Source organism: Panthera pardus, unplaced genomic scaffold (assembly GCF_024362965.1).
Source record: "Panthera pardus isolate Hobbes unplaced genomic scaffold, ASM2436296v1 HiC_scaffold_24, whole genome shotgun sequence".
NCBI classification, from domain to species: domain Eukaryota; kingdom Metazoa; phylum Chordata; class Mammalia; order Carnivora; family Felidae; genus Panthera; species Panthera pardus.
Window position 1 is genome coordinate 72,874,392 of NW_026526810.1, and position 19,013 is coordinate 72,893,404.

A 19,013-nucleotide genomic window follows, 5' to 3' on the forward strand; every position below is an offset into this window, starting at 1 on the left:
AATTTCCATAGACTTCAAGTTAATTTAGATGGATCCTACGGTCTTATGTACTATTTCTATAATTTGCAGTTTATACTAGCATTGTGTTTCAATTGTTTGTTCAGCTGTCTTGGCTCCTACGTTATTTTAAAATCTTCTGTGATTTCATTGTTGGGTTTAAATATTCTTCAAAATGTTTCTCATTAAAGAGAGCAGAAATGTGAAATTCTCAGCTAATTTTTTTTTTCAACAGAAGGAACTACTATAGCATATTTTACTTAACAGTTCCCTTCTTACAGTGCTCTCATAAAAGCCTTAGAAACCAATATAAAGGCACTTTTTTATTTGGATAATTTCTAAAAACTTATTTATAATAATATTAATAATAAATAATTTATAACATAGTGGTCATTTTTAATTTGTTGGATGCATTTCTAAATTATTTTAATTAGGAGTCAGTAGCCTTACTGACTGTTGTTAAATACATTTGAATCCAGTTGTAGGTTAATGATTCTCCATAAGAATTTGGCAATGTCTGGAGACCTGTTTGGCTTTGACACCTGGGTAAATGCTACTAGAATCTAGTGGGCTACATTATAGGATGCCGCTGAACATCCTACAGTGCACAGAATAAGCCCCAAATCTCACTAGTGCTGAATTAAGAAACTGTCACAGGCAGTCCTTCCTTGCCTTTCACCTAGCTCTGGAGTAATAAATGATAGTAGGTGGTAACTTTGCCACTCCTACTTATTTATTGCAGAGTTTTATGATCAGTGCAGTACGTTTATAATCAGTACAGTGTAATGAGTTACTCAAATGGTCAAAGGTCTCTAGCAGAAAAAAACGTGCATAATTAATATAATCAGATAACAGTATCTTGTAAAATTGATGTATACTCTTGATACAGTAGTGCCAAATTGGCAACCAGATGACTTTGTGCCTCACTTTGCTTTAAGTCTGCTTCACATCAATAATATATGAAGTATCTGGTAGGTGAATATAATATAATTAGGTACCATTGTGGCTTAATGCTTTTAGTTTTATATCTTATAATGGGATAGGGTTTCATAAGGTTCTTCTCTAGAGTCTGCTGTTTTGAATTTGTGTTTACAGAAAAAAAGTTGTAATTTGTTATTTGAAACTGTCGAACATTAGTGTACATTTATAAGATCCTACTCTGTCTTCTAATTTTCCCAGAAACTGACAATAGCTTTTCCTTTTTTCCAGAAATGTGAAATATAAATCTGAGTAGAAGCAACTTATTCTTACTTTGATAACTATACAATTATTCTGTAAAAGTACTTGTATAGTTTTTATCCTTTAAGACAATTCCCTGAGACTTAATAATCTAGCATTATACACAGGCTCTAAGTAGTCCAAAGCATAGAGCAAACTATTATGGAATGCTAGTATTAGCATACTTATTGTTCATATCAGAATGGTATATACTGAAAGGTATTAGAAAAATGGAGATGTATATACTGTTACCAGGAGTTATATAATTTTTTAAATATATTTACAGCTTCCAAAGGCCTTTATTAGTCCTTGTTGACAGAAACATAGATTTGGCAACTCCTTTACACCATACTTGGACATATCAAGCCTTGGTGCATGATGTACTGGTAAGAGGCTAAATATACTACTTTTTACTAAAATGTAGTAACATTCATTGGTCCTTTTAATTTAAAATTAACGTCATGGCTACCAAAACACAGATGAGAAGGATGGAGGTGAGAAATATGAAAGAAAAAGTGATGGGATTTGGTATCACTGGATGTGGATGATGGAGAATAGTGAAGCATTGAATTTATGATCTTTAAAGTGTAAGATTAATCATTTATATTGTTGCCAGTGATGGAAAGAAAAGGAATGGAGAAAATGAGTGACTTTTAAAAAAGTTTTCATACAAGTTTTTTCATTTGTTTTTCCCATACTGAGAAAGTAAATAAATAATATGTTTCTCTCTGGGGAGGAAAGCCATAATTTCTCCCTTTTTCCTGGGAATCAGGTAGCCTCATTTTATGGTAAAAAGAAATAGTAATTTTTATATTACACCACATGTTTTCTGAAGTAATTCCATATATTTAAAATCATGTTTGAAACAAAAATCTGTATTTATATGCATACATATATTCATGTATTAAATAGTGTGTATGGCATGTAATATACACAGATAAATAAAAGAGCCCCAGCCTTCAAAGGCACTGGGCAGAAAATATGTACACAAATAATTTCTGTACAAGGCATAATGTAATAAAGCCAGAATAGTCCCCATTTGATAGAAAAATTTAGACCCAAAGTTAAAGAATTTGAACCTAAATCATTTGCTCTGCAAAGACTAGCACTCTAATTTACTAATTTCTGGCCCAGGCCTCTAGGGATTATAGTATATAATAATATCGTTATTGCAAAGAGTTCCTGAAATGTCATATAGAAAAGAAATGAAAAACATGACAATAGATGGTTTTTTGTTTGGTTTGTTTCTTTAAAACCCATATTCTAGCTATAAGGTTTATTTAAATAAAGTTTTTATTTATTTTGAGGGAGAGAAGGAGAGGGAATCCCAAGCAGGCTCCGCACTATCAGTGCAGAGCCCTACACAGAGCTTGATCTCTAGGACCATGAGATCATGACCTGAGCTGAGATCAAGAGTCAGACACTTAACCAACTGAGCAACCCAGGTGCCCCTCCTGGGGTCTTGTGTTGTTTTAGACTCTAGGATGAGTGTTGATGTAATAGTAGGCAACTCTGATTCAGTATAGAGGGCAAGAAGAATCAAAGGGACTACTGAATTAAACCCTGAGTAAGGGAACATGGAAGCTAGTTTTAGGAGGTCATGTAAGAGGCTGAAGAAGAATTCAACCACTACTGGAGGGCCTACTCTCTGACAAAATATTTGGGAAAAGATCTAAAGGAGGTAAGGTAGTGAATTAATATCTATATGGGAGAATAGCATTCTAGGCAGAATGATGCCTAGCATGTTTAAAAGATAACAAGGGGGGCGCCTGGGTGGCTCAGTCGGTTGGGCGTCCGACTTCGGCTCAGGTCACAATCTCGCAGTCTGTGAGTTCGAGCCCCGCGTTGGGCTCTGTGCTGACAGCTCAGAGCCTGGAGCCTGTTTCAGATTCTATGTCTCCCTCTTCCTATGACCCTCCCCTGTTCATGCTCTCTCTCTCTCTGTCTCAAAAATAAATAAATGTTAAAAAAAAAAATTTTTAAAAGATAACAAGGTAGCCAAGATGACCAGAGCAAAGTAAGGCAGGGGGAAAATAGCAAGAGATGAAGTTAAATAGGATATGGGAAACCATGTAGCATAGGACATTATAGGCTATTGTAGGGATACTGACTTTCAATTTGAGGGAAATGGGGAGCCACATGCAGTTTTGAGTAAAGGGTGACATCTGATAAACATTTTAAGAGTATCACTCTAGCTGCTGTGTTGAAAACACTTTCTTTGGGGGGCATACGAAGAGTCAAGAGACCAGTAGGAAGCTATTGCAGTTATCTTAGCAAGAGATAATGATGGCCTACAACAGGATGGAAATGGTAAGGGTTATGACAATCTTTGGAATGTAGAGCATAGGATTTGCTGATGAATTGGATGTGGGATCTAAGAGAAAGAGAGAAGTCAAAGATAAGTCCAGAGTATTGCTTTTGCAAATGGACAGATGTTATTTATTGAGATAGGAGAGACATGGCAGGAGAAATTTTGGGGCGAAGATCAGATGTTGAGTTTTAGACATGTTAAATGTGAGATGCCTGTTAAAGTATTCAAGCATAGATATCAAATAAATGTATGAGTGTGGAGTTCAAGAAGAACATCTGGTCTAGAGAAATAAATTTTGGAATAGTCCATATATAGATTTAAAGCCAAGAGATAAAAGGAGATAACTAAGGGGGTGAATATAGATAGAAGAATCCAAGAACTGAACTCTGAGGTGTTTTTCAACATTTAGAGGTCAAGGTGAAGAATAGGAACTAACAGTATAATGTAGCAAGAACCAACCAGAAGTGAGAGATGAAAACTAGATTTGTGGTGTTTTGGAAGGCAGTGAATTCACTGTTTTCAGAGAGGAGGCAGGAATCAACTTAGACAAATGCTCAGGACTAAGAAGTCACCAGTGTGTGTGGTAACATCAAGGTTATTACTAACTGTGGTAAAAGCAGCTTCCATAGTGTAGGGGCAGAACACTGAAGTAGGTTTAAGAGAGATTGAAAGAAGAGACAGAATGAATAGAGACAAACTGAAAGAGTTTTTGCTGTTTAGGAGAATTGAGAAAAGTGGTGGTTGCTGTAAGGGTGAGGTAAAAAACAATTTTTAAATGAGAAAAATTATAATTTTTTAAAATTATATTAAATATTATACATTAAAATTTATAAAATTATAAATTAAAATTTTTTAATGAGAAAAATGCCTCTGTAGGTGGCATTAATGGTCAGCATGAGTATAGACCAGGATTTTTCAACCTTGGCATTGACATTTTGGACCCAATAATTTTTTGTTGTGGAGGGCTGCCCTGTGCATTGTGGGATGTTGAGCAGCATCCTTGGCCTTTACTGTCTAGATGTCAGTAGCACTTTCTCAGTTGTGACAACCAAAATGTCTACACACAGTGCCATACCCAGACTATGAAGAGGTGCAAAACTGCCTCTGAGTGAGAACTGCTGTTATAGACTAATAGCAGGAATTTCAGAGGTGGAGTTGTTTTAGGGAAGAGAACAAGTGAAGAATCTGGGAGTAGCAAGGAAGACCACTGTCTCAGTCCTGGGTCCAACCAGTTGGAGTTCAGTGAGAGCAAGAAAGTACAGTGGAAGTTTCGAGTAGATGTTCAGAAAAGGAGATTTGGCTGTTGAATGAGTAGGAGTTCCAGAGGGTATGAGAGAATGGTTTCAGGAATTGGTTAAAAGTGAGAGATGGGATCTGAGGGAGGTAGTATAGGGAGCCATACAGAGATGGGCATGATGAGATAGTTTTGATTATCTTAGATTTGGTTGGTGGGTTCCTGGCTTTTGGGTGGGAGCTAAGGGTGGTATAGGTTAGGAGTCATGTCTTCATTCTTGCTGGTTGTATGTGGAGGCTGTATAGAACATTAAGATACTGCTATTTTTTCTAATGAAAGTAATTGATGCTTTGAGCACAGGAGTTAAGGTATATATACAAGTAATTGCACTGTGAAGAAATATGCTTTTATTCCCCTTTGTTGGAAGAGAAAGTTGGGAAACATAACTTAGAGCAGAGCTTTCCTCAAGCCAGATAATGCTTATACTGGTCTTTGAGGTTTTCAGTGTTGTTGAGTGAAATGAGAATAGAAAGGGCTGTGAATATTAATTTTTTTGTGTGTGCATTACCTTTTATTACCCTTGTATTTTTGTGAGGTATATAATGCAGTAATATTTATTTCCTGTTCTTTGGAGTTAAAATAATCCTTTTAAAAATACAAGGTGCTAAAAATAGATGGTAGAGGGTTTGTTTGGTTGGTTGGTTTTGCTCTCATCTTCAGTTCACACAATTAAAAGTTGGCAATCTTGTGTCCGTAAAAATTCAGTTCAAAAAAATATTTTTTAAAATGTTTATTTTTGAGAGAGAACACGAGCCTGAGGAGAGGAGGGGCAGAGAGAGGGGACAGAGGATCTGAAGTGGGCTCTCTGCTCGCAGCAAAAAGCCTGATGTGGGACTTGAACTTATGAACGGTGAGATCATGAGCTGAGCCAAAGTCAGATGCTCAGTCGACCACGCGACCCAGGTGTCCCTCAAAAAAATATTTGTAAGTGCCTGTTCCATGCTAGTCACTGGGATATGTGGTAAACAAAGCAGATGTTACCCCCTGATTGCATGGAGGTTGGAGTAATGGATTCCTGTGGACATTTGGGTTATTGTTGGTTTTAGTTTTTGTTACAAATAATAGAACACATCTCTAGTTAACTTTCTTAGGCTAGGTTCTCAGATTCCATATTACCTTTAAACAGTCTTTTCTCAGCATTATTATCAGAACATTTAGGTCTTACGAAAATAGTTTCCTTAAAGAGATTGGTTAAGATAAACTATGCAAATTACACTGACTTAATCCTGTTCATTAATTTTATTTTTTAACTTAATATTTTTTTAATTAAAAAAAAATTTAATTCCAGTACAGTTAACATACAGTGTTAGGGTTTCAGGTGTATAAAGTGATTCAGCAATTCTGTATATAACTCACTGCTTGTTAAGATAAGTGTACCCTTAATCCCCTTCACTTATTTAACCCATCCCCCCTCACCTACCTCTGTTCTGGTTACCGTCTCTTTGTTCGCTATAGTCCAGAGTCTCTTTGGTTTGTCTCTTTTATTTCCTTAGTTCATTTGTTTTGTTTCTTAAATTCCACAGATGAGTGAAATCATATGAAATCATATGTGTTTGAATGCATTCTATCTCTGACATATTTCACTTAGCATTATGCTCCCTAGATCCATCCATATTGTTGGAGATGCAAGATTTCATTGTTTTTTTATGTTTGTATAATGCTCCATTGTGTGTATATACCATATCTTCTTTATCTGTTCATCTTTTGGCAGACAGCAGGTTCTTTCCATAACTTGACTATTGTAAATAATGCTGCAGTAAACATAGCATTGCATATATCCTTTCGAATTAGTGTTTTCATATTCTTTGGTTAAGTACCCATTTGTCCAATTACTGGATCATATGGTAGTTCCTGTTCATTAATTTTAATGCAGTTTCTAAATGTGAAAAAACTATAACTGTGATATCATAAATTATGTCATTTTTTTTTAGTTAAAACTACTGCTTTTGAGGTGTCCTTGAAATTTTTAACATTCTTAATAATTATTCCCTTTACCTCCACAAGATGGAGTAAAAGTTCTAGATAGGAAGGGTAACCTAAAATTGGAGCTTGCTTTTTATATTAAAAATCTTTGCCTGAAAATCTGGAACACTGATAGTATTTATATATCTAGACCTTGGAAACAACTGAAAAATTCACACAGCTTCCTTGTGTGCCAGAAAGAGTGTGGTCATTTACCATGGGAAATACACTCTTCTAGTGAAAACCTTACAGTGCCCCTTTCCTTTTACTGGGATATAAGAAGTACGATTAATAATTAGTCATGATTCCTTTTTATTATACCCTGGTTGTGGGAAGGGTAGATTTGATTATTCATCTGCAATGAATAGTTACCATTGGGCAAAGGGGGATGGGCATTATTTCATCTTAGTATCTTGTTCTTTACTTGGGCTTTGTTTTTTCATATCTCAGGTGCCCTTTTTGTGTCTTTGGCCCTCTGCTACTGACTTTTATTATTTGAAACATTAAACCACAATTTATGCTAATATGTAAAGGGTTTTTTTTCCAATTGAAGAAAGGAAGTGGTTTCTAAATAAGTACTTTTAAAAGATTATTAGAAAAGCATTTTAGAAGCACTCCTTTTTTATTTTTATTTTTTTATTATTTTTTACTGTATTTTTATTTTTTATTTTTTTAATATGAAATTTATTGTCAAATTGGTTTCCACACAACACCCAGTGCTGATCCCAACAGGTGCCCTCCTTAATGCCCATCACCCACTTTCCCCTCCCTCCCACCCCCCATCAACCCTCAGTTGATTCTCAGTTTTTAAGAGTCTCTTATGGTTTGCCTCCTTCCCTTTCTGTAACTTTTTTTTTTTTTCCTTTCCCCTCCGCCATGGTCTTCTGTTAAGTTTCTCAGGATCCATATAAGAGTGAAAACATGATATCTGTCTTTCTCTGTATGACTTATTTCACTTTGCATAACACTCTCCAGTTCCATCCATGTTGCTACAAAAGGCCATATTTCATTCTTTCTCATTGCCAAGTAGTATTCCATTGCATATATAAACCACATCTTCTTTGTATTCGTCAGTTGATGGACATTTAGGCTCTTTCCATAATTTGGCTCTTGTTGAAAGTGCTGCTATAAACATTGGGGTACAAGGACCCCTATGCATCAGCACTCCTGTATCCCTTGGGTAAATTCCTAGCAGTGCTATTGCTGGGTCATCAGGTAGATCTATTTTTAATTTTTTGAGGAACCTCCACACTGTTTTCCAGAGCGGCTGCACCAGTGTGCATTCCCACCAACAGTGCAAGAGGGTTCCCATTTCTTGACACCCTCGCCAGCATCTGTAGTCTCCTGATTTGTTCATTTTAGCCACTCTGACTGGCATGAGGTGATATCTGAGTGTGGTTTTGATTTGTATTTCCCTGATGACGTTGAACATCTTTTCATGTGCCTGTTGGCCCTCTGAGTGCCTTCTTTAGAAAAGTGTCTATTCATGTCTTCTGCCCATTTCTTCACTGGATTATTTGTTTTTTGGGTGTGGAGTTTGGTGAGTTCTTTATAGATTTTGGATACTAGCCCTTTGTCCAGTATGTCATTTGCAAATATCTTTTCCCATTCCGTTGGTTGCCTTTAGTTCTGTTGATTGTTTCCTTTACAGTACAGAAGCTTTTTACCTTCCTGAGGTCCCAATAGTTCATTTTTGCTTTTAAGTCCCTTGCCTTTGGAGATGTGTCAAATTGCTGCGGCTGAGGTCAGAGAGGTTTTTTTCCTGCTTTCTTCTGTAGGTTTTGATGCTTTCCTGTGTCACATTCAGGTCCTTCATCCATTTTGAGTTTATTTTTGTGAATGGTGTAAGAAAGTGGTCTAGTTTAATTTTTCTGCATGTTGCTGCCCATTCTCCCAGCACCATTTGTTAAAGTGATTGTCTTTTTTTCCATTGGATACTCTTTCCTGCTTTGTCAAAGGTTAGTTGGCCCTACATTTGTGGCTCCAATTCTGGAGTCTCTATTCCATTGGTCTATGTGTCTGTTTCTGTGCCAATACCATGCTGTCTTGATGAATACAGCTTTGTAGTAGAGGCTAAAGTCTGGGATTGTGATGCCTCCTCCTTTGGTCTTCTTCTTCAAAATTACTTTGGCTATTTGGGGCCTTTTGTGGTTCCATATGAATTTTAGGATTGCTTGTTCTAGCTTCGAGAAGAATGCTGGTGCAATTTTGATTGGGATTGCATTGAATGTGTAGATTGCTTTGGGTAGTACTGACATTTTAACAATATTTATTCTTCCAATCCACGAGCACGGAATGTTTTTTCATTTCTTTGTATCTTCTTCAATTTCCTTCATAAGCTTTCTATAGTTTTCAGCATACAGATCTTTTACATCTTTTGGTTAGGTTTATTCCTAGGTGTTTTATGCGTCTTGGTGCAGTTGTGAATGGGATCAGTTTCTTTATTTGTCTTTCTTTTGCTTCATTGTTAGCGTATAAGAATGCAACTGATTTCTGTACATTAATTTTGTATCCTGCGATTTTGCTGAATTCATGTATCAGTTCTAGCAGATTTTTGGTGGTCTATCGGGTTTTCCATGTGTAGTATCATGTCATCTCCAAAAAGTGAAAGCTTGACTTCATCTTTGCCAATTTTAATGCCTTTGATTTCCTTTTGTTGTCTGATTGCTGATGCTAGAACTTCCAATACTGTGTTAAACAACAGCGGTGAGAGTGGACATCCCTGTCGTGTTCCTGATCTCAGGGGGAAAGCTCTCAGGTTTTCCCCATTGAGGATGATATTAGCTGTGGGCTTTTCATAAATGGATTTATGGTGTTTAAGTATGTTCTTTCTATCCCAACTTTCTTGAAGGTTTTTATTTCAGCTCTGGGAAATGAAAAAGTGGGGAACACATCCTTCTACCCAACATTCTAATTTAGCTGACATTAGTTTCAAAAAGGTAAAGCAAATATGTATGTGTATCTATGTAAATATTTTTGTGCCCACATACATATTTGCTCAGATTTTAGTCTCATCATTGTTTATATGTTTAGTCTATTTTTGGTTTTTTTTATAAACACCGCTAAAAATCATTAAATGCATCCCAGTACTTCCAATTCTGCCTCTTCATCAGTCATTTAATATTGTTTGAATTGAATTCAGTTTGTGTTTTAATGACTTTTGTGATTAGTCAAACTGTACATTACATTAGAAGATGTAAGGGAAAAACTTGGTTTAGGTTATATTCTATGTATCACAGTTACCCTTTACATGATTTTTTCATCATTATTTTCAACTTCACACATCTTGTAGTTCTCTATGCAAACTATTTCAGCTTCTAGTACTGTACATATCTATGTCTTCTGGATGGGACTGCCCATGATCCATGAGCTTGGGGTCAGGCATAAACTGTGTAGCACCTGAGGTAGATTCTGATTTTGTCTTTGTTTCAAAGATGAGTTCTGTTGGCAAAGGCACTGAAAGTTTCAGGTTGTGAGTTTTTGCGGATATTTCTATTTCACCAGAGTTTTCTTAGTTTTTTCTTTAGGTTTAGGGAGTGATTCTTTTTTGTTGTTTTTTGTCCACAATGATTTAACTGCTTCATAAATTTGCTGGTTTGTAGTGTATGCCTTTTTCCCAGTTACCTTGGCAGTTATTACTGACTGAACTGGGTAGCAAACAGTTGCTACAGTGGCCAGTCCCAGAGGATAAGCAATTTTCTTAAACCTAGAACCTTTTCTTCCTGAAAACAAGCCTGCTAATCCTGAAACTGTAATCACTCCAGTTTTTGGAAGAAAATCTCTAGGTGGATTCTTCAAATAGACATAAGCATCTTTTCCAAATTGTACTGTATCCATTATCCCATTTTTCACAAAGACATAAACACCCTTGCACCAGCCAATATAATGACCAGTTGTTTTGCAGATGGATGCAAAGCCTATTTGTAAATGACAAGGCTGCTCTTTGACATATTTAGACTGCAGAGGTGGGGTGGTATATATGGAGAGCTGCTCTGGTTTTACTAGCTGCTTTTTCAATTCTTCTTCTTTGGCTGCATGTACACTTACAGATGCACATATCAGACCTGCAGGTATGGTTGTCAGTTTTCCCATCGTAACAGCCGCCATATCTGTGACCTTCTCCATGTAAGTTTTCATATGGTGGGCAGAGAGGGACCAAACAGTTCGACTGTCTCTCGAGGGTTTTTATTAAGAAAAGATGCTGAATTTTGTCAAATGCTTTTCTGCATCAGTTGACAGGATTATATGGTTCTTATCTTTTCTTTTATTAATGTGATGTATCACATTGATTGATTTACAAATATTGAACCAGCCCTGCAGCCCAGGAATGAATCCCACTTGATCATGGTGATTAATTCATTTTATATGCTGTTGAATTAGATTTGTTAGTATCTTGTTGAGAATTTTTGCATCCATATTCATCATGGATATTGGCCTGTAGTTCCCTTTTTTTGCTGGGTCTCTGTCTGGGTTGGGAATCAAAGGAATGCTGGCTTCATAGAATGAGTCTGGAAGTTTTCCTTCCCTTTCTATTTTTTGGAACAGCTTAAGAAGGAAAGATTTTATCTCTGCTTTAAATGTCTGGTAGAATTCCCCAGGGAAGCCACCTGGTCCTAGACTCTTATTTGTTGGGAGATTTTTGATAACTGATTGAATTTCTTCGCTGGTTATGGGTCTGTTCAAGTTTTCTATTTCTCCCGGTTTGAGTTTTGGAAGTGTGTGGGTGCTTCTTCCAGGTTGTCCAGTTTGTTGGCGTATAAGTTTTTATAGTATTCCCTGATAATTGCTTGTATTTCTGAGGGATTGGTTGCAATAATTCCATTTTTATTCATGATTTTATCTATTTGGGTTCTCTCCCTTTTCTTTTTTGAGAAGCCTGGCTACAGGTTTATCCATTTTGTTTATTTTTTCAAAATTAACTCTTGGTTTCATTGATCTGCTGTACTATTTTTTTAGATTCTATATTATTTATTTCTGCTCTGATCTTTATTATTTCTCTTCTTCTCCTGGGTTTGGAGTGTCTTTGCTGTTCTGCTTCTGTTTCCTTTAGGTGTGCTATTAGATTTTGTATTTGGTATTTTTATTGTTTCTTGAGATAGGCCTGGATTGCAATGTATTTTCCTCTCAGGACTGCCTTTGCTGCATCCCAAAGCGTTTGGATTGTTGTATTTTCATTTTCATTTGTTTCCATGTATTTTTTAATTTCTTCTCTAATTGCCTGGTTGACCCATTCATTCTTTAGTAGGGTGTTCTTTAACCTCCATGCTTTTGGAGGTTTTCCAGACTTTTTCCTGTGGTTGATTTCAAGTTTCATAGCATTGTGGTCTGAAAGTGTGCATGGTATGATCTCAATTCTTTTATACTTATGAAGGGCTGTTTTGTGACCCAGTATGTGATCTATCTTGGAGAATGTTCCATGTGCACTCGAGAAGAACGTATATTCTGTTGCTTTGGGATGCAGAGTTCTAATATATCTGTCAAGTCCATCTGATCCAATATATCATTCACGGTTCTTGTTTCTTTATTGATCCTGTGTCTAGATGATCTATGCATTGTTGTAAGTGGAGTATTAAAGTCCCCTGCAATTACCACATTCTTATCAGTAAGGTTGCTTATGTTTGTGATTGTTTTATATATTTGGTGGCTCCCATATTTGGTGCATAGACATTTATAATTGTTAGTTCTTCCTGATGGATAGACCCTGTAATTATTATATAATACCCTTCTTCATCTCTTGTTACAGCCTTTAATTTAAAGTCTAGTTTGTCTGATATAAGTATGGCTACTCCAGTTTTCTTTTGAGTTCCAGTAACATGATAGATAGTTCTCCATCCCCTCACGTTCAATCTGAAGGTGTCCTCAGGTCTAAAATGAGTCTCTTGTAGACAGCAAATAGATGGGTCTTGTTTTTTTATCCATTCTGATACCCTGTGTCTTTTGGTTGGAGCATTTAGTCCATTTACAAAAATAGGTTTTAGAGTCATTGGGATATCTGTAAGCTTTTATACTTGTAGTAGTGTCTCTGGTACTTTGTGGTTCTTGCAGCATTTCACTCACAAAGTCCCCCTTAGCATCTCTTATAGGGCTGATTTAGTGGTGATGAATTCCTTCAGTTTTTGCTTGTTTGGGAAGACCTTTATCTCTCCTTCTATTCTAAATGACAGACTTGCTGGATAAAGGATTCTCAGCTGCATATTTTTTCTGTTCATCACATTGAAGATTTCTGCCATTCCTTTCTGGCCTGCCAAGTTTCAGTAGATAGGTCTATGGCTACTGTTATGGGTCTACCTGCTATGGCTGCCTCCATTTTATTTTGCACCTTATAGCATTTTTTAATTCATCATGACTATTTTTTAGTCCCTTGATCTCTGTAGCAATAGATTCTCTGCTGTCCTCTATGCTTTTTTCAAGCCCAGCAATTAATTTTATGACTATTATTCTAAATCCTTGTTCTGTTATATTGCTTAAATTGGTTTTGATCAATTCATTAGCTGTCACTACTTCCTGGAGTTTCTTTTGAGGAGAATTCTTCCGTTTCGTCATTTTGGCTAGTTTTCTGTCTCTTACGTGTTTTAAAAGCTTGTGTGCTCTGCTCCTGTGAGCACCGCTGTATTAAAGGAGGGTCATATGCTGTCCAGGGCCTGGCCCTTCAGGACGTGTTTTTTGGGGGATTGTTACTTGCTCTCTGTTTTTGTGACTTTGGTTATTTTATTATCCTACTCGTAGTAATATTTTGTACCCTCCACGAGGTGTGGTTTGATTTGTTCCTTGGAGTAGCCCTGTAAAGGAAAACAGGTAGACAAACAGGAGACAAAAACACACAAACACACAAATTACACAAACAAATAAACAAAAACCTAAAGACTAAAAACAAAAAACCCAAAAACAACAACTACAAGTTAAGAAGAGGGTGGAGGCGGTGCTGATGGAAGAGCATACACAAAGAAAGAAATGACAGGAGTGGGGGGAAGGGGGGGGTAGGGGGCGGGGAGAAAAAATAAACATTGATTAGGCAGAGAGACTAAAAGGCTTAATCCAGAGAGAGAAAGGAAAATAAAGAAGGAGGTGGGGAAAACGAAATGAAAATCAAATTACCCAGAGAAACTATATGACTTGATTATTCCAGAGAGAGAGAGAGAGGAGTGTAAAGAAGGAGGTGTAGAACATGAATCAAGACAATGGATTAAATATGCCTGTTGAGACAGACCAATAACCAGAGTAACCAGCCTAGGGGAGGGAAGAGATAAGAAGGAGAAATGGGGGGTGGGGGGTGGAGAATATATTTATATATCCAGAACTGACCTAGAGTTAATCTGGGTCAGTGCTGCAGTGCTTGTAGGTAGTAGCTGTCCACAGGGTCTGTGCCACTCTGGTGGATGTAAAGTTACCCAGTACCAGGGGGTGTGGTTTGGCGTTTTCTGGACCCACCTCCATTATGGGCCAAGGGAGTGATCCCTGAGGCCCTGCCTTGGAGTAGTGGTGGGTGGGAATGGTGATCTCCCAGTGTCTTCTCCACGGAGCCAGACCTGGTGGACTCCGTTGGAGTCGTCCGCACTGTGCTGCGGGTGCAGACGGGGGCGGTCCTTCTGGCTCCACCAACTCCCATGACCCTGCACTTGGCTGGGATTCAGAGTCCTGCTCCATGAGCTCTGGCGTTGGGGAAGCGCATCTCAATGTGGCGTTACGTGGTCCGGCTGGCTTTGTCTGTGCTGCCACACTACAGGGAGGACCGACTTCTCCTGTTGAGGATTGAGAGCCGATGCCCTTACTGTGAGCCCCTGGGTGGCGGACGCAGGCAGACCTTGTCTTTTCCCACAGCACTCCAGGGAAACGGCCACCTTATTCTCCTGCAGACTGCACCCTCGGCCCTGCCACCATGCCTGGGGGTAGTGGACGCAGGCAGGTTCTGTGCTATCACGCAGCCTTCCAGGGAGGGAACCACTTTCGCCAGCTGTGGACTGAGCTGGAAGAGGAAGAGGGTTCCTCCCCTCCGTGTCCACGCGGCCTTTTTTTATCTCCCCCAGTTCGAAATTACCCACCTATCTTTTTTCCAGCTTTCCCATTTTCTTCCTAGTAGATTCAGTCTCTTTTCCTCCCAGGCTCTGGTGTTCAAGGTCCTTTGGCTTCTACACTTGTTTGTTTGAGAGACACAGGACGTATGGATCCCCCTACTTGGCCATGTTGGCCCCCTCAATTCAAAGCACTCCTGTTTTTTAAAGATGTGTGATTACAGTATATTGGATCCTAAGTGTAGTTCAAAGTTTTATGCTTTGAAGATTGATGCTCTGTTGATCCTGTAGTCTTTATTAACACAAAACCCCTTGGACAACACTGTATTGGACTAGTTTGAGGCGTTTGCCCAGAAGTCAAGTATGATGTAAACTTCTACTCCCTTAATCTAAGCTGTTCATAGGAAGCTCCTAATAAAAGTGTGTAGACTACATAAAAGCCAAGAAAACATCCTTGACTTCATTTTTTAAAATGGTATTGTTTCATTGTATTTCCATATTCATTGCTATTTCTGAGCTTGAATTAAAATTTTATTTAAGGGAGGGGCTCCTGGGTGGCTCAGTTGGTTAAGCGTCTCATTCTTTTTTTAGTGCTCTGACTTTATTTATTTATTTTGAAAGAGAGAAAGCGCATGTGCTAGCAGGGGAGGGGCAGAGACAGAGGGAGAGAGAGAATCCCAAGCAGCCTCCATGCTGTCAGTGCAGAACTCAACATGGGGCTTGATCTCACAAACAATGAGATCATGACCTGAGCCAAAGCCAAGAGTTAGATGCTTAACTGACTGAGTCACCCAGATGCACCCCAAACATCTAAGTCTTGATTTCAGCTCAGGTTATGATCTCACAGTTGGTGAATTCAGGTCCCACATTGAGCTCCGTGCCATCAGTGTGGAGCCTGCTTAGGATTCTTTCTCTAGCCCTCCCTCTCTGCCCCTTCCATGCTCTCTCTTCTCTCTCAAAATAAATAAATAAACTTAAAAAATGTTTATTTAAGGGAAAGAAGAGTATATGTTACTTGCCATATACTAATCTAGCATTAGGTTGCTACCATTTTTTCCCCCTTATATCCCACTTGCTTAGTATGTAGGATTTTGAGATTTTTATCTATGTTTATGATGCAGCATTGTATAGAGATTTTCTTTTTAAATTAAATGATTCTTAGAAGATTTTCCAAGTTAGATTTTTCCTTCCTTTTTTCTTAATGTCTTCACATATTTTTCTTTTCTCTTCCTCCTTTTATCATTGACCAAAGTTCAGGGTTTCTAAAACAGTGCTTTCTCAAAGAAATAAAGTGTGCACTACAGATGTAATTTTAGATTTTCCCATAGCCACATTAAAAACATAAAAAGGAACAGATGAAATTTAATATATTTTATATAACTCTATAAATCAAATTATTAGCATTTTAACACATCACTTTAAAACTAATTCTTTTATATTCTCTTTATATATTAAGTCTTAAAAATTTGGTGTATGTTGTACTTACATCACATCTCAATTCTGACTAGTCACTTTCCAGATAATCAGTGGCCACATGTGACCAGTATCAACTGTATTGGACATCCTGTTTCTAAATCATTACGTCTCAAGTTCTTTGCTAGTTTAGAGAATGAATAAATTGGAAATGTTTGCATATAGTCAGCAGTGTATCTGTAGGGGCTTTTTTAGCCCATGATTCCTAGAGTAATAAGGAATTTTGCTTTAATAAGAATGAACTAGCTTATCAGAGTGTCACTGACATTGCTGAATCTGTACAGAATACCTTGGCATCTGAATTAGGATATGTTAGGTAGTGCTGTTCAATATAAAAGAACCCTTGAACCTCCATGTATTAAAATAACATATCTATATTCACAGTATTCTTTGTTTCTTGTCCAGTGTGGATGGGCAAGGAGGAACTCTTGTTTTTCATAATCACTCCCAAATTAAGGGTGATGAGGCCCCATCTCAACACGTATTTTCACAATCACTGTGGCAAGGGGCAAAAAATTGCAGGTTGTATTCATCGTTACAGATAAAATTTTAAGATATTTTTTTAGGCAATATTTCATATAAAAAGACAAAGTTACAGAGTGCTGTAATGAACCTCCATTTGCATCACTCAGTTTCCCAGGCAATATGCATCTTATCTCAGGCATTATATAATCTATGCATAAATACTACAGCATTTATCTTTAAAGAAGGACCATAATTTTATTATCATACCTAACAAAATTAACAATTATTCTTTGGTAGTATCTCATATTATCTCTGTATTCAGCATTTCCTAATTGTTTCAAAGACGCATCTTTACAATTGGTTTGTTCAAACAGGGATCCAAACAGTATCTGTACATTGCATTGGTTGATATATCTTTAAGTTTCTCAATTTATAGTAATTCCTCTGTTTCCATTCCTTTTTTATTGCTGTTTTTTGGTTGAAGGAATAGGAATTGTTTTCTAAAGAATTTCCTACATTTCTGTGTTTGGTTGATTGTATTCTTGTGGGACACAATTTGACATGGTTCTCTATCCCCAGTATTTTCTGTAAAATGATCTAGACACTTGATTAGATTTGTCTCAATTCTTTGACAAAATAAAAGTTACTTTTATTTTACTTTGCTGTTTTCTCATGTGAATATAAATCTTAGCTCTGCATAAATGGGTGTCACCTATTTCATCAAAATGTAATTTTGTTAACATTAGCTCTTTTTGGGTCTACTGGTCTACTTTAACTTGTAAAAGGAAACCAATACTGCTGAAGACTTACCCATGTTTTTAGCACTTCTCAATGTTATTTTTTTATAACCCGTGATTGGGGACACCATTGTCCAGTCTTCTAAGTCAAGAAAGTATGAATATCAGAGGGAACAGTTTCTACTCTGCCTGTTAAAACTAATTCTGTTGTCTTGTATTTGTGTATAAATATTCAGTTTCTTTAATATGACTAAGTACAGCACTGAATGTTCTAATTTCCCAATTTTCAAGACCAAAATTTTTCTTATTTGCCTGGCTGTTAATGCAAACAATGGAAGTGTTCTTGCCATTATTATGTTATTTCTCAAAACACAGTTGCAGGGTATGGTCTAATGTACTAGACTCTGTATTGTTGACCTACTTTTATCAAGAGGAAATTAAGTTAGAGTGACTAAAATTAACAACTCAGGAAGCAACAGATGTTGGTGAAGATGAGGAGAAAGGGGGACCCTTTTGTACTGCTGGTGGGAATGCTAACTGTTGCAGCCACTCTAGAAAACAGTATGGAGATTCCCCTAAAAATTAAAAATAGAACCACCCTATGACCTGGCAGTTGCACTACTAGGTATTTATCCAAAGGATGCAAAAATGCTAATTCAAAGGGGCACATGCATCACGATGTTTATAGCAGCACTATTGACAACACCCAAATTATACACACATACACACACACAATGGAATATTTCTCAGCAGTCAAAAAGAATGAAATCTTGCCATTTGCAGCAACATGGATGGAACTAGAGTGTATTATGCTCAGTGAAAGAAGTCAGTCACAGAGAGACAAACATGATTTCACTCATACGTGGAATTTAAGATGCAAAACAGACGAACATAAGGGAAGGGAAACAAAAATAATACAAAAACAGAGGGAGACAAACCAGAAGAGACTCTTAAATACAGAGAACAATCTGAAGGTTTCTAGAGGGGTGTTCAGTGGGGGGATGGGCCAAATGGGTGATGGGCGTTAAGGAACTCACTTGGGATGAACACTGGGTGCTGTATGTAAGTGATGAATCACTAAATTCTACTCTTAAAATCATTATTACACTGTTACCTAACTTGGATTTAAATTTAGAAAAATAATAAAAGAGGAGATTAAGTTACAATCAGTATTTAATCTGCTAAGACCTAGAAGTTTAATTATTAGTTAAAAACTTCTAGGGGTGCCTGGGTGGTTCAGCAGTTAAGCATCTGACTTGGGCTCAGGTCACGATATCACAGTTCCCAGGTTCAAGCCCCATGTCAGGCTCTGTGCTAACAGCCCAGAGCCTGGATCCTGCTTTGGATTCTGTATCTCTCTCTCTCTCTCTCTCTCTCTGCCCCTCCCCTGCTGGGCAGGGGTGCTCTGTCTCTGGGGGGCTCTGGTGTGCGCGCGCTCGCTCTTGCTCTCTCTCTCTCTCTCTCTCAAAAATAAATAAATATTAAAAAACCCTTCTATCTTAGAACTAAGATGATTAATGTAGTCATATTAGATAATTTCTCCATAT

At 37.4% G+C, this 19,013-nt stretch overlaps 2 protein-coding genes across 3 annotated transcripts in view; one reads left to right on the top strand and one right to left on the bottom strand.

The window, feature by feature from the left end:
• The window catches only part of SCFD1 (sec1 family domain containing 1), a 115,201-nt gene that overhangs the window by 22,873 nt on the left and 73,315 nt on the right, over positions 1-19,013 (top strand). For both annotated transcript variants that reach the window (XM_019428052.2, XM_019428053.2), the window contains exon 10: positions 1,502-1,601. In XM_019428052.2, coding sequence (XP_019283597.1) covers positions 1,502-1,601 — 100 coding nt within the window. The remainder of the gene's footprint in view (positions 1-1,501; positions 1,602-19,013) is intronic.
• On the bottom strand, positions 9,893-10,929 carry LOC109254284 (MICOS complex subunit MIC27-like). The gene is given in 2 exon segments (XM_053889320.1): positions 9,893-10,292; positions 10,295-10,929. Coding segments are annotated over 2 exon segments (825 nt in total). The 5' UTR covers positions 10,920-10,929; the 3' UTR covers positions 9,893-10,092.